Consider the following 14797-nt stretch of genomic DNA (forward strand, 5'->3'; position numbering starts at 1 on the left):
TTATACGACAAGCAGGGCAGTGCTAAGCAGATGGGACCGCTCAGCTTTGCATACTAACTACCTTCATCCCTCACTGCCATTTTCCATCTTCAGTTGCTTCCTTACACCCTTCCATCCTGTCTGATGTCTGCTTGCACATCTGTGTGTCAGTGTGTATTCCCATCGCTGTTGGTGTCTCTGTCCTCTCTGTTTCTGATCAGATATAATGCTGCTTCTCTATTGTTGTAATATTCTCACTCTCTCTATTAGTACTCCGGTGTCAATCATAGCTCCACCCACCTCCTACACCTCACTGTACACACACACACACACAAATTTCACCTCTTAACTTTCTTTTCTGCTTGTACTCTAAATCTTCTGGCTGATTTATACATTTAGCATTTACACGAAGGCTCATCAAAAATGCCCTGAACTGCGCTCTTCTTCATAGCACATCCACCTGCTCTCACAATCTTAGCCGCCTTCCTGTCATTTGCTTCTGTCTTAATGACCATGACCCAACTGCAGCCAGATCTCACCCTCATTTATGGCTGCCCTGACATTTTGGCATGCAATCAAGCATGGATATGCCAACCAAGAGATCCATAACAGCTAAAGAAATTGCTCCCATTTCCTCCCCAAAGCATCATGCCATTTGTCAATATGTTTGGATAAATAAATAAACAAATAAGTGTTCAGAGCTCCTCAAGTGTGTTCAGAGCTCTTCTCAAGTGCTCTTGTAAGTAACAATCAGACTGTATATTTTTAGATTCACCAAATATAGCAGGGGAAAAAAACATCAATACAACAACAGTACAATACATCAATACAAATCCTCCACATGCTTTGTATGAAGGTAATTCACGTATATGTTTGGAGAGTTGAAAGTATAAGCATAGTATTTCGCATAGAGGTTTTCAGTAAAGGAGAGGTTTGAGAGAAACCCAGTTTTGTACCTCATTCTATTTTCTTATTCTTATTTTTTCACTTTCTACTTCTTAGATGTTCATCTTTGAGTACATCTCTGCCTCTTCTCCTTTTGCCATCTGTTGTAAAGTACCTCCCTCTTCCCGCCACAGAAGTAGCCTCATCCAATTGACTCTGTCTTAAAACCCAGCTAAGCTGCCTTTGCCAGTGCCTGCATGAAATTACCAGCACAATTATAGGCTCCATTTCAGTAGATGGTTTCAGAAGCAATGTCACCACAAAGTTGAGCACACATTTTGTTAATGGAAGTGCCACTGATCCACAGTGATGATCCATTTTCTTTAATAGCTAAATCAATCAATAAAAGATAATATGTCAAGGTGTATGATACGCAGGCAGTGGAGACATTTGCAAATAACATCTGATACATGGGGGCTAAAAATAACAGTGCAGATCAGTTAGCTAACAGGATTAAGTAACAAATATACACATACACGTCTAAAATATTGGTCTGATATATTTTTGAAATGGTAAGTATTGTGAAGATAATTTTGTTGTTGTTTTCCATTTATAGCCTACTTGAAAACAATAATGTCAATGCTTTCTGGGTAAGTGTTGCTGCTGAAGTGAATACTTGTGTTCACTCCTTCTCTCGCACTCTGAGGGATCATCGATCAAACACCAGATAATACTGTAATGGAACGGCCTTAAGATGCTGGGATTTCCCCGAGGGGAAAGCTGGAGATGAAGGGGATGAAGCCAAGTTAAAACTGAAACGGGGCCAATGTTAAAAACCCTTGTCCCATGGAAAAGTCACTGCAGTACCATTTTCTATTAACCAACTTCATAAAAATGATTAGAAATTTGTGTAAGATGTCTATAAATATTTTTATTTATACATTCAAATACTGAATAAGGTTAAATGCACGCATAAATAACCCAATTTGTGTCTGCGTGTTTGTATGTACATACAAATTGTAAAATGCGTATGTCAGATATTAGGAACTTAAAATCCTATATTTTAAGGATTTTTAAGTCACCAATATTCAGAAGACTGTGCTCGATTTCGCTAGAGAAATTACAGTGCCATCTAGTGTTCATTTTTGCCTGCATCGGAAGAGTATTTTTCCTGTACTGCAGCCAAATCTGAAATGAATGTGAAAAGTTTTTGTAGCCTACTGTAACTTATCATTTGTAAGCTGGATACATCTATTAAAAATGATTTCACATGATATTCACAACTGCTAAAATGTATACTGGTTAAGGTAGATTCGCGATTTATTATATGTACGAACAGCTGCGTATATGAGCGAGCGCGTGGTATTTATGCAAGACTTCATTTCCCACAGTTCAATAATAAGGAAGTTGGCGAAGGGTGCATGTGGGATTTGTTATTGTTGTTGAAAGTGGCGCCCCTGACATGGGGGTACCAAAGTCAGTGTTTCTCCCTACTGGTCAGGGTCAGCTCCGGGATAAACGTGGTTTCTCGGATTGAAAACTGGAGCATTCTGAATGTTTGGTTCAACATAAGGTAAGAATAAATTTTCTCAATTTTTCCATTACTTTCTTAATCGTTTAACAGAAATCTATTTCTGCTGTTTTCTGAGTTAAAATGATTTTGGAGCAGTCCGCACATGAGGTCATGCGTCAGTGTCTATTGTCAAATAAGCAATACATAGCATCATAGTGTTGCAATGTATGCATATTATCAGGATGAAAAAAGAAATCATGGGTATAAAAAAGTACAATATAATTAAAGATAGATAGATAGATAGATAGATAGATAGATAGATAGATAGATAGATAGATAGATAGATAGATAGATGGATGGATGATTGGGGTGTCTTTTACATTCCCAATTTATTTGATTATTGAACAGATGAGTAAGTCTGTCCTAACATTTGCTTACTGCATTGGCACTTCAAGACTTTCCCTCAGTAAACATTCGAAGATAGTTATTGCCACACACTCTCATGTTATTTCACAACACAGAAATCTAATAGCAGACATGCCTATGTAGTCGCGTCGTCAACTGTTCCTGAAGGGTTCGTTGGAAAGTAGCTAAATATAGTTGAAGGGAAAACACAGGACATGGCAACCTATATTTGCCACTGTAACACAGTCATTGTCTTACGGTGAATCCACAAATTCAAAATTACTTTAAAAATAATGTTTTAAAGACTGAATGGATACTTGTTCATCTTGATGTGCATGCAGTAGTAATTACACCTGAACTGGATATCTTGTTTCATCAGCTATCTGATTTCCAAGACAGAAGCTCCATCTTCATTCTGACTCACATAAGTGACACTTGTTACCATGGAGAAGCCTTGGACGGTGAGGTTTAGAAATGTGGGCCAGGCCTATTTCCCTCAAACCAGGGTGGAGTGTTGCTATACTGTAAGTAGTCAACACAATTGGAGCAGTCGTGATTGGATAGGTCTCTTCAAGGTAAGCGGTACTCAAAGTAACAGAAAAGATTTATTATGAAAAACTGAATTTGGTTTCCACTCATTCATTTCTGAATGCCGCAGGTGGGATGGACATCAGTGAGAGACTATTACACTTTTGCCTGGGCCACTGCTCCAGATGGATACATAGTTGGCACAGACATAAACTGCAGTGTTGTCTTCCAGCGTAAGTTTGTCATGTTACAAGCATCAAAAAAATCACAAATTTCTTATCTTAATACAGCAAAAAAGAGAAACAAGTAGATTCATTAAAAATGCGCTATGGTAAGTGGTGAATGCAGTATTCATCGTGAAAGTAATTAGCCTTATAAACATTGGTCTTAAGTGTTTAGCATTTGCAGATACAGCATTTGCCAGGTGCTCTTTTCCAAAGCAAATTACAGATTTTATTTTATTTTTGTAGTCTCCATCAAACACTTCATGTCCTCATGTAACAATAGATGGGTCAGTGTTAAGAACACTATCCGGCTAAAACCCTGGCTAGAGTGGAAAAGACAGTAAAAGTTTGATTAGTGCCTCTAGCTATGTGTCAGGGTTTTAAATATGATGTGAACCACTATAGGGAGGCAGCGGAGGTAACGCAGCAGGGGGGTGACATAGGAGAACCTCCGGAGGTTGAAAACAAGCCGTGCAGCTACGTTCTGCATGAGTTGTTGGGGTCTGAGGGTGCAGAATGGAAGCCTGCCATCCCCTCTCTTTCTTTATCACTTCACACTGTCTCCTTATGTCTGCTCCCTGCTTCCTCCTTCAGCATCGTACCTGCCAAATCCTGGTGGAGCAGCATTCCAGTTTGTGTATGTGGACGAGCTAGGGCAAATATGCGGAGTGAGCCCTCATTTTACTTTTTGTGCACCAAGACCTTTGGATGAGCTGGTAACGCTTGAAGAAGAGATGAATGGAGAAGAGAATGAAGGAAACGACTTGCTACTAGTGGTCCCCAAAGCACAAATACTTCAGGTGAGAGGGTGTACAGTATATAGTGAATAAGACCAAGGGAGCTAAGATGAACAGTTATAGAACTATGGGCTATTATCCATTTCATCTTTTGTTTTTAACAGAGCCATTTGGAGGCATGTCAAGAAGAACTAAAACAGGTCCAGAAGAAGTTTGCGGCAGCCACAGAGGAAATGGAAAAACACAGGAAGAGAAATGAATTGGAGAAAAATCATTTTGAAAAAGAGAGGACAGAGATGAGGAATGAGATCGAAGAGCTGAGGAGTAGCTTGAGATGTAGCTTGGAGAAGATTGAGAGGATGGAGGAGAAACAAAAGGTACATGTATAAACTATTTTGTGGTCTAACTTCTTGTATAAAACATGAATATGAAAAAGCCCAAGTAACAAGTGTTAAAGCAAAATAACAACAAAAAAAAAAAAAACGGTGCATACATCAATGTGAATAAAATCACCACGATCACCTTGGCTATAAAGTTAGACCTGAACTAAATTAAAAATGAACAACTATAGTGATCATGTGGGAAAAATACATAATAAAGTTGATCAGCTAACAAACTTTATTCTGAACTACCTTTATCTTTAGGATGTGCTGATGTGTCATGAAAAAATATCTACAGAGGTTAGAAGCCTGTTGGCTGAAAAAACTGAAAACCATCAGCAAATCAAATACCATGAGGAGGAATTGAGTAATCTAACTTTACAAAAACAAGAGGCAGAAGTGGAACTGGACAGGTAGGTCAAATGCAGGATCTGCACCAGCAGACATGGGTGTCAGAACTGTCACAACAGCCAAAGCGAGTTCTGGTATGATAATATGCATCTAATATACAAAATGTTTTATACCTGTAATATCTGCAGAATAATCACATTGACTGTCTACTCAAAATGATCTGAGCATTGACCTCACAATTTAGTTGTAAAAAAAAGTGTACTGGTTATAAAAGAAGAACGTAATCTCACATTTCTGACTGCAGGATGAAGGAGAGAGTCAAGAAGATGTCCACCCAAAGGAAGGATGAGGAGGATGAGAGGAGAAACTTGCAGGTGAATTGTGAAAAGCATCATCAGTTGGTATCTGAGGCTACAATGCAGTCCAAAAATAATGGCACAGTAACAATTTTTGTTGCTTTGGCTTCATGTTGTGGCACAGTAAATGTCAAAGGAATAAAAGTACAAAATGTAAGCTTTACGTCCACAGTACTTATAGCTATTTGGATTTGATCATATAGAAACAGTTGATTAATTATGGCTACAGATCCAGTTTAGTATTAATGCTGTTGTAGGCCTGTACTGCAGTCATCTTCAGTTCCTGCTTGCTTTCAGTCTTGTTCTTACTTCGATTCTTGATACAAATGTCAAAAGATTTGGAAACTGTAGGAGTTCTCTGGAAATCGCCCAATGGAGGATGGGTTCCCTTTTGAGTCTTGGTCCTCCCAAGGTTTCTTCCTATTCCCCACCATCTAGGGATCTAGTTTTTCCTTGCCACTGTCGCCTTTGGCTTGCTCATTAGGGATTTGGACCCATAGTATTGTTAACCTTGTAAACCCTGTAAAGCACTTTGTGACAACATATGTTGTGAAAAGCGCTATACAAATATATTTGATTTGATTTGGAAAGCTGTGCAGCTGCTGTAGCACCACATTCTGCATCACTGACTTGCTGCAAGAAATGTCCATTGAGTTTTAAGGAATTGGCTGGATCAGAGCAGTTGTTTAGGCAAACCTCAGAATTCATCCTGCTGTCAAGGGCCATTACAGCATCAACATGTGATGTAGATCCACTGTCAGCCATAACTGCACATGCCACCACATTTAACAGCTGTGATAGTAAGATGGATAGTTGTTTCTTCACACTTTGGTACAGATTTATTTTCTTGGTTGTATATGAAACTGAAGTATAATCTTTGTGGTAGTATTAGATACATTAATGCCCAGTTTTTTTATTGTTCAGCAAGGTTTTGTTTTGGCTTTTCATCTACTACTGTAGCCCTAATGTTTTGATTAGGTTCTCAATGTATTTAAATTAAGTGATTAGCCATTTATTTGGTAAAACTTGACATTCTTATCCTGTGTTGAGGTAAATGCTGCCGCAACAGAGTGCATGACAGCAGTATCACAGCTGCTTTACATTTACCTTTATACTAGGAGGCAATGGGTTATTATAAGTTACCACTCCAAAAATAAACAAAACGCATGCTGTAAACGGTTTTGCTTTCTCCATCAGATAGAGAGCAAACAGGCTCAGGAGGAGCTGCGGACCCTGCAGGAGCGCCTGGAGGCCAGCGAACGCAGCACTGATGCCCTGCGGCGGGACCTGAGTGAGCTGGGCACCCTGCAGGGTCACAGCCACGCCGAGCTGCACCAGGCCCGGCTGCAGGTGGCCCAGATGACCCTGCAGCTGTCGCAGGCCAACCTGGCCCTCCGCGAAGGCCAAGCTGCCTGGGCTCAGGAGAGAGAGAGCATGAGGCAAAATTCAGAGGTGTGGGAGGATGCTTTCAGATACAGTGTCTCTTAAGTCTGAATAGGGTTCACATGGATGTGTCTGATCTGGCTAAAGGACAAATTTGGCAGCTGTTGGTCTGATTTAGTTGAACATGACACATACTAATCTTGTACTGGAACTGGGTGATTATCCTTGGCTGAAAAGCTTGTTCATAGATTTGCCTGTTAATAGTTAAATAACTCAGTGTATGCCATTTGTTAACTTTTTCTTTATTTTAAAATACTTGACAAGTATGTTATTTTTTATTAGAAAACTATCAGTCTTCTTGAATTGCTACTAGGCTTATTAACTGAAAAATAGTTCTAGGAAATGTTACTGTTTGGTTGATTGGTTAGTTGCAAGTTATTTTGTTTTCATGTTACAGTATTGTGTCATACCAGATGTCTTCACATGAGATTGTATTAAGGTTGCTGTGCTTTTTTCATGGTTTTGTAAACATTTCTCATTTCTTGATGACATCAGTATGGATCAGAAAATGAGGTCCTGTGTGATTCACATTTATTGCATGTGCTCAACAGCTAGATAAGGACCGACTGCAGAAGCTGTGTCGAGAGCTTCAGAAAAAGGAAGAGTGGCTGCAAGAGGAGAGGGCGGAGCGAGAGAAACTGGAGGTGGAGCTTGGAAGCCAGAAAGACTGCAACCGGGTAAATAATGTGCATGTGAGATTGTGTGAGAGTGTGTGTATGCCTATTTCTGTTTTGTGTGTGTGTGTGTGTGTGTGTGTGTGTGTGTGTGTGTAGATGCATGCATGCACAGGCCTATAATTAAACAGTCGTCATAGTGTGCTTAACACACAGCTGGGTCATGTTTCGGTTTTTCGAGCACATTACCATAAAATGTGTCCCAACTGTTAGTTAAAAAAACAGGGCCTACTCTTGCATATTAAAACTAAAATAGGTTTTACAACTAGAACTAATATTAAAAATACATGTATCGTCTGTTGTTTTGACAGTTACAAGCAAACAAAAAATTCATGCTATATTAATAAGCAAGGAAAGGTGAAAACTAGACTTTAAAAACTCTTATAGAGTTACATACTTAAGATAATTTATGATGGGCATAAATTTCATGGAATCATAAAATCATTTAATTTCTTTGCCCAGAATCTTGTTTTGATGTTTATTCTATTAATACATTACCATGTTAGAACTGCGGCAAAAGACAGTGGCTTTTCTTCATACCATACCATTTTTCCATTGTAATGGAGCTGTTGTAGCTGTAGAAGGCCTATATGTTAAGGTTTGCCATTACAGTATCATTGAAGTACCATATACTGCAATAAAAGATCCTTACTATTATTATTAACAAAACAAGCAAATCAATCTTACAGTGAACACACTGTTGAAAGGCAGTGTTTTTGCATGTTCTTGTATTCAATTTAAGGAACTGAGGGCGAGTCTTAGAGCCATACAGAAGGAGAGAGAGCAGCACCAGCTGGAGAGACAGGCACGTCTTTCCTGCATAGCTGCGAACATTTACATACGCGTCGACAGCTTCCCGAATCTTTCCTCTCTGACCATTTGCTGTTTGCTGAAACGCAGGAGTTTTTGGATCACATTCGTGTGTTGCAGCTTCGACTGGAGAGAGAGGCTGATGTCAAGTGGGCAGAAGCAGCATCTACCTCGACATGTCAGTGACACTTTTCAAATCTAAAACCCCAAATGCTTTAGACCTTCAAGGCATTTTAAATGGGTCTTAGCAATGCTAGACGTGCTGATGAATAACCCTAATTCAAATGCTAACTCTAGTATTAACAGGAATTATTTATTGTTATGTTAACCTTCCATTGTTATATTAATTGGTTGCTTTTATATTAACAATAATTGTGTGTACATGCAGACCTACAAACTATAGAGTATTTTATTGTTTGTTTGACTAGATAATGTATTTGTATATTAGACAAAAAGAAGTGATGTTTAAAGGACTGTCGGATCAGACGATACATGTTGGATTCTTGACATATATTTATTTATTTGCTGATCAATTCATGAATCTTTGTTGTCCTTTAGTGAATCTTGACACTGCACCAGCAGCCGTGGAAAGGTCTCCTTTAGAGAAAGCCATTGAAATACATCTTCTGATCCAGAAGGAGAAGGATGAGTACAACCAAGAAGAAGCTGGGCTGGATTGCTTGTCTGAGCCAACCGAAATACACAAAAAGGAAACAGATGAAGAAGAGATGGTAGGAGGAATTAAATTATAGGCCAGAATCTATGTACAGGACATGCAGGACATGAGCAGTGATGTATAGTTACAAAGAAGAAAAATATTGCTCTACTGCCCACAAGTTTATTTCTTGGCTCAATGTTTGACTCAAGTGAAGTGCTTGCTGTAAGTCACATCTTCACTACATTTTAAAAACAAAAATATGCTTTACACATTTCCTAAACCCTCTTTAATGCTAATTGGTAAGCTGTAAGATTTGGATCAGTGGAACACATTTTGGTATTTATAGTCCTGTACTGCAGGTATCAGTCAGTTGCAATACCAGGCTAATACCAGCTAACTACATTGAAATTTGAGCTCACTTAACCATTAGTAGCCTATAGGTATATGAGTAGCTAGCTATGTACAAACACTGAAAAAAACGAAGTAGTTTAATCTCTATCCGTAAGTTTATCCGTAAAGATAAAAGTACTAAAAAAAACTTCAGTTAGCAACAGAAGATGCTGTGTCGTGGCAGTAAAATGCAAAGCTCAGATCGCAGTCAAGAATGTTAGTGTCGTCCAGTAAACTTCAGTTGCAAAGTACAAGTAGATACGTCCCTTCAAAGTGAGTCTGAAGCAGGAAGCGGCCACAAATACTTTGGTGGAATTCGCCTTTACCTTTGCTACCCGCAAACAACATACTAAGTGTAGTTATAAACCAACAGAATTACAATTGGTGGACACAACACCACAATTAAGATGGAAGACTTTACACACGATTCTGCCGCTCCTTCTTGCTATTATACTAGTATTAGCTAACCTAGTTAGCTATCTAACGCTAATATTCTATTTTCATAACGAAATAGATAGTTATGTGGGCTAGCTAATGCAGCCCAGAAAATGTACCGCTGGATTTTCGTTAGGCGTTTGTTTTGGGTTTGAAATGAGGGGGCAGTGATTTCGGTCTTTTGGTTTTGTTGTAAATAAGGAGGCCGTGGATTTGCGAAGCCAGTCTGATCTGAATACCAGCGACGATAAACGGCTCCTTCCGACCGAAGCCAAGGGGATCAAAGCGAGGTGACTATGATGCACTCCAGCAGCAACGTTTTGCGTGGTTCCTCGTTTTGAGGGCTTTACTTCTATCGAAAAGCATTATTTTACGTAGGACTATGAGTAAAGGTAGTCATATGTATATACCTTTTAACATTAATAACTCAAGACTTGAAGGTTTGGGGTTTTTTTTTTGCTCTGAACTTTACATAAAAGAAACAGGAAAGTGCTAGAGTTCAAATGCTTGTGACCAACAACACCTAGCCTTTCCATTGCCATGTGAATACAGAAGATAAGGAGTTTGTTTTCACCACCTAACATTAAATTATAAACATTTTATGACACTGAAGCCATGACCACAGTTAGCCTTTAAAAATGAGTCTCCTGCCATTGCAACGCTATTTAACTTTTTTACAGCATGGAAAAGAAACCACTCACAGAAGGGAGTTTGGATGAAGCTCCAGGCAAGTGCTCTTGGAATTATGGAATATTACTCAAGAGCAACTTTCCGATGAAAGCACCCCTCCCTCATGCCCCTCTGTCTCTTTTGCACAGCTCAGATGGCAGTTATGTGACCTCCAATCCTTGTTTGCCTTCTCTGCAGTGAACTCACTGATTCCCCCTTGTGGTGACGCACAAGAATAGATCTGAAGGAAGTGAACCTGATGCTACTTGTTTACATCCATGACACATCATGTGCTTAAGATGAGTATAATGTTTCCTAGTACATAAAGCACCTGTTGGAAATGCCGGGTGTCGTGGGTATGTGCTTTTTATTGTGTGAATGTGTGTGTTGTGAGCGTGAGTAACTCAAAAAAGTAAGTAAAGAAATCAGGGCATATAAAGACAAATATGTGTTAGTTTGAAATCATAATCTGTTTGTGTCAGAACCTGTTTATCTCTTTATGTTTATGCAAAAATGTTTTTGTATAATTACAATAATTTAGATCTAATGAAATACATATCACAGGACATAAACATTTAGTAAGACATTGTTAACCACGTCGGCTCTCAGTAACCCACCAGTTGTGGTCAGTGTTATTTTTGGTGCTAGATCAGTTAATTTATTATCATACCACAGCTGCTGTTGAGTACACTATGTGAAGTTAAAGGCTTTGGCGTGTTTCGATCAAATAATTTTACTTGAGTATGCAGTGTTTACTTTTGCATACAGTAATAGTAAAACAATTTATTAAAATGCTATTTTATTAATGCTATTTGGTTCATCCTGTTATTGTTTTCTTTTTTGGCATAATCCAGGGTAGTGCCCTGCATAATAATTAGATAATGAAGCAGTGATAAGTGTAGTTTTGACTGTAGAACATTGGAATTGGAATAAATGCTTGATTATGGAGTTTAAGGCCCACAGTAAAGGGATCATGAAGCTGTCATTAAACACTGAACGTTACAACGCATTATATTGTTGATTTAAATGGTGGACGCATTAGGTATTATATTAATAATATGTATTGTCAATGTATTGCCTTTCCCCAAACAGATACATCAAGTCATGCAAACAAATGACACAAATCTTAAAACCACATAGAAATGGGAACATACTACAAAAACTGAATTATAGGCACATTAAGTAAATTGAATGGTTTTCAGTTTAGTTTCTAAGACATTAAAGCAGTCACAGATATATTGTCAGTTCCATAGTTTGATGGCCATGATAGCTGCCACTTGAAGAAAGTGTTCTGTGATGCCACTAGTGTTCTCACAGAGGACCTGAATTCACACAGTGCAGTAAAAATGTGAATATGCAATTTCTTCTTTCCTCTAGATAGAGTTTTCTCTCCTTAAGTTTGATTTCTTACTGTGTAGTGACACTGATGTTATATTGGCTCACTAATGCTAAAAATGCTGAAAATGCAAATCTGAAGATACTTCAAGTATTCAAATAAATATAAATATGCCCTCCTAGCTGTGTCATAGGTCCAACCCATCTCCATTTACATTCATGGTATTTGGCAGATATGCTTATCCTGAACAACATATTTTTTTCTCATTACATTATATTTACACTAGAAACTGAACCCATGATCTTGACTTTGGTGCCACATGCTACCTGTTCTATCAGGTGAGCTAAAAGAAGCAGCTCCCAGCCTCCCGCCTCCCAGCCTTTACACCCTCCAACCCTCAGACTCGTCTACTGTGGACATGGAGACAGGGGAGGACTTATGACCCAGTCAGCAGGACTTTGTCTATATTTGGAGCGCTAAGCTTGGATGAAGGCTTGGTGCAGCACCTTGAGCAATGGCACCAATCTCAAACTAGAGCAGATCCACTCAACTGTGGACATTCCTACACACCAGCTGATCATCCTGTGTCATCCGAATACATTAGGAGAGGTGTGTCACGGTAACAGCTCCGGACCCTTCCCTGTGGGCGTGCCGCTACGTTGTCTGCGTGTCGTTATGTCCATGTTCGTACTTCCGTGGGCGTGGGTCGTCTGTGAGCGTGTTCGTGGTATCACCTGTGCCTTGTCTCGAGGTCACGTGGGTCTGTGTAATTCACCTATTTAATGTGCATTCGCGCAGTGTCTTGTGCTCGTCTTTGTCTAAAGTTCATGCCCGTGTAAGCATCTGCGTTAGCGTGCTTACACCGTATGTGCTGGGCTTTGCGTGTTTTTGTTATTAAATGTTTCATGTGCATCGCAAGACGCTCGTCGTGTCTCCTCCTTCCTCCCGCACGCCAGCGTCACAGAAAGACGAGCCGTTTACAGAGGGCGTATGCCAGGATATGCTACCCGGGCACCGAAGGGGAAAAGAAAGAGCCGGCGTCACCACGGCTCTTCCCCGGTCCGGCGCCAGGAGGTCCCCGTCACCGAGCAGACGATGGAGCAGGATCCATTCTGTGCTTACATGCTCTGCGCGGCTCAGGAGACGGACGACGCGGAGATGGCGGAACACTTCCGCCAAACCGCGGTACGCGTATGGGAGGAGAGACACCCCCACGCGTCCCTGGAGCTGCCACCCATGGCTGTGGGCAGCAGCACAAGGGAGGAGGACAGCGCACCGCTCCTGGTCTTCCCCGAGGAGGAGGAGACCGGTGAGCCGATTCTGGTGGGTGCAGGCGCCTTTGCCCTCACTCCTCCCGAGGATGAGTTCGGAGAAGCGGACTCTCCAAGCGAGGAGGAGGACGAGACCTACCCCCCGTCGGAGTATTCCGAGTCCACCTTGGACTACGGTGAGGCGGAGGGAGAAGACGAGGAAGACGCTCGCTCTCCGTCCGTCTGCTCCACTCCCACCACAGGCTACAGTGAGGGAGAGGAGGAGGACGAGACCTACCCACCGTCAGAGTATTCCGAGTCCACTGTAGACTACGGTGAGGTGGAGGGAGAAAACGAGGACACCAGCTCTCTTCCCTCCAGCCACACATTCTCCACAGAGCGACACGATGCGGAGGAAGACGTCAGTCCTCCCCCGTCCGTATACTCGGTTCCTACCGTATACTACGGAGAGGGGAAGGACGCCAGCCGCCCTTCGTCCGTTTGTTCATCGCCCTTTATGAGCGAGGTCGAGAGCGAGGGGGTGGACAGTGCCTCGGGACGTTCAGGGAGCACCGTGCATCTCAGGAAGGAGGTTCCCCGCCCAGAGGGAGGACCGGAGCTCCTCGAGGGAGGCCACCAGGAGCAAGGGCAGCGGGAGCCCCGAGCAGCGCAACGCGCGTGCGGTCGGAACCCGAAGACCGGAGGGACTCCGCCGCCCGCACCGCCCGCACCGCCCGCTGCGTCTGCGCTCCCAGGAGGGACTGCGACGCCGTTTGCGCTTGGGCAGGCAGCCGGAGCGATGCCATGGCTGCCTGTACCCATGTGTTTGTCTATTCCCCTGTGTCTCCCTAATTTCCTTTTCCCGTTTGTTCCTCTTGTGTTCCATGTTCCTGTGTGCGTGTGTGTGCTAGGGAGTTTTTCCTTGCCACTATCGCCCTTGGCTTGCTCACTGGGGGCTAGGACTCGGCACTTGTAAAGCTGCTTTGTGACAACAACTGTTGTAAAAAGCGCTATATAAATAAAATTTGATTGATTGATTGATTGATTGTGCCTTTGTTTAATGTATTCTCCCCTGTCTTCCCAGGTAAGGTACTAGCAACACTGAGGCCATGGGTTAGATTCCCAGGAGAGTTTGGACTAATAAATATGTCACTCTGTCAATGTACAATATAATGTTAGGACTCCTATGGCATGTTTTCCATTTTTCTTGTACCTGTGAGGAGATTGTGGCTAAGTCATCTGAGTACGAGGGCTGTTGATTCTAGTGTAGCTTCACTTCCATAGAGAGCCTGGGGTGCAGAGGCTCACACAGGGATATCTCCTGTTGGCAGAGGAAATGGCTGCTATGGGGAGCTCCTTTGTACAGGCCTTGAAAAAGAAGATTGAACACTGTGATTCTGCATAGGATATAGACACTTTGGTGACGCTCCTCAATCTACCAGATGAGCCCAACACCTTTGCGCTTCCTGAGCCAAAAGGGCACTACTCAATTGTTTCCATTTGTTACAATTGTTACAATTTCTGATGTAACAAGATCACTAAAGTTGACACCATATCCAGAGTTCGGCAGCTTAAATTAGGAAGACTTCCGTTTTGTCAGTATTTAATTTGAGAGAGTTAGCCTTCAAACAGTTCTTTAAATAAAATATATACTATTAAAGATCAGAGTGGCAAATCAGTGGTAGGATTAATACATTTTCCCATAGATTGTACCATAAATCAGTGTGTCATCAGTGTAATGATGTTAATTAACACTGATGATCTGGCCAAGGGG

General features: G+C 41.3%; 2 protein-coding genes across 3 annotated transcripts; both read left to right on the top strand.

Annotated features, from left to right (window-relative positions):
- The first annotated feature begins 2280 nt into the window (after positions 1-2280).
- Positions 2281-11248, top strand: calcoco1b (calcium binding and coiled-coil domain 1b). Of its 2 annotated transcripts, none has more exons than XM_076981091.1 (15): positions 2281-2437; positions 3162-3357; positions 3441-3543; positions 4129-4334; positions 4436-4648; positions 4916-5064; positions 5307-5376; positions 6556-6810; positions 7353-7478; positions 8218-8280; positions 8376-8463; positions 8844-9016; positions 9970-10058; positions 10449-10495; positions 10636-11248. In XM_076981091.1, exons 2-15 carry the CDS (start codon positions 3226-3228, stop codon positions 10674-10676), a joined length of 1755 nt encoding a protein of 584 aa, XP_076837206.1. In that variant the 5' UTR covers positions 2281-2437; positions 3162-3225; the 3' UTR covers positions 10677-11248. The 2 variants fall into 2 exon arrangements, with proteins under 2 accessions (XP_076837206.1, XP_076837287.1); XM_076981172.1 differs by having other exon boundaries at positions 9973-10058.
- Positions 11249-11390: 142 nt separating this feature from the next.
- On the top strand, positions 11391-14386 carry LOC143482898 (uncharacterized). Its single transcript, XM_076981514.1, has 2 exons — positions 11391-12382; positions 12730-14386. The coding sequence occupies exon 2, from the start codon at positions 12764-12766 to the stop codon at positions 13997-13999; it is 1236 nt and encodes a 411-aa protein (XP_076837629.1). The 5' UTR covers positions 11391-12382; positions 12730-12763; the 3' UTR covers positions 14000-14386.
- The last annotated feature ends 411 nt before the right edge of the window (positions 14387-14797 follow it).

Source organism: Brachyhypopomus gauderio, chromosome 1 (assembly GCF_052324685.1).
Source record: "Brachyhypopomus gauderio isolate BG-103 chromosome 1, BGAUD_0.2, whole genome shotgun sequence".
NCBI lineage: Eukaryota > Metazoa > Chordata > Actinopteri > Gymnotiformes > Hypopomidae > Brachyhypopomus > Brachyhypopomus gauderio.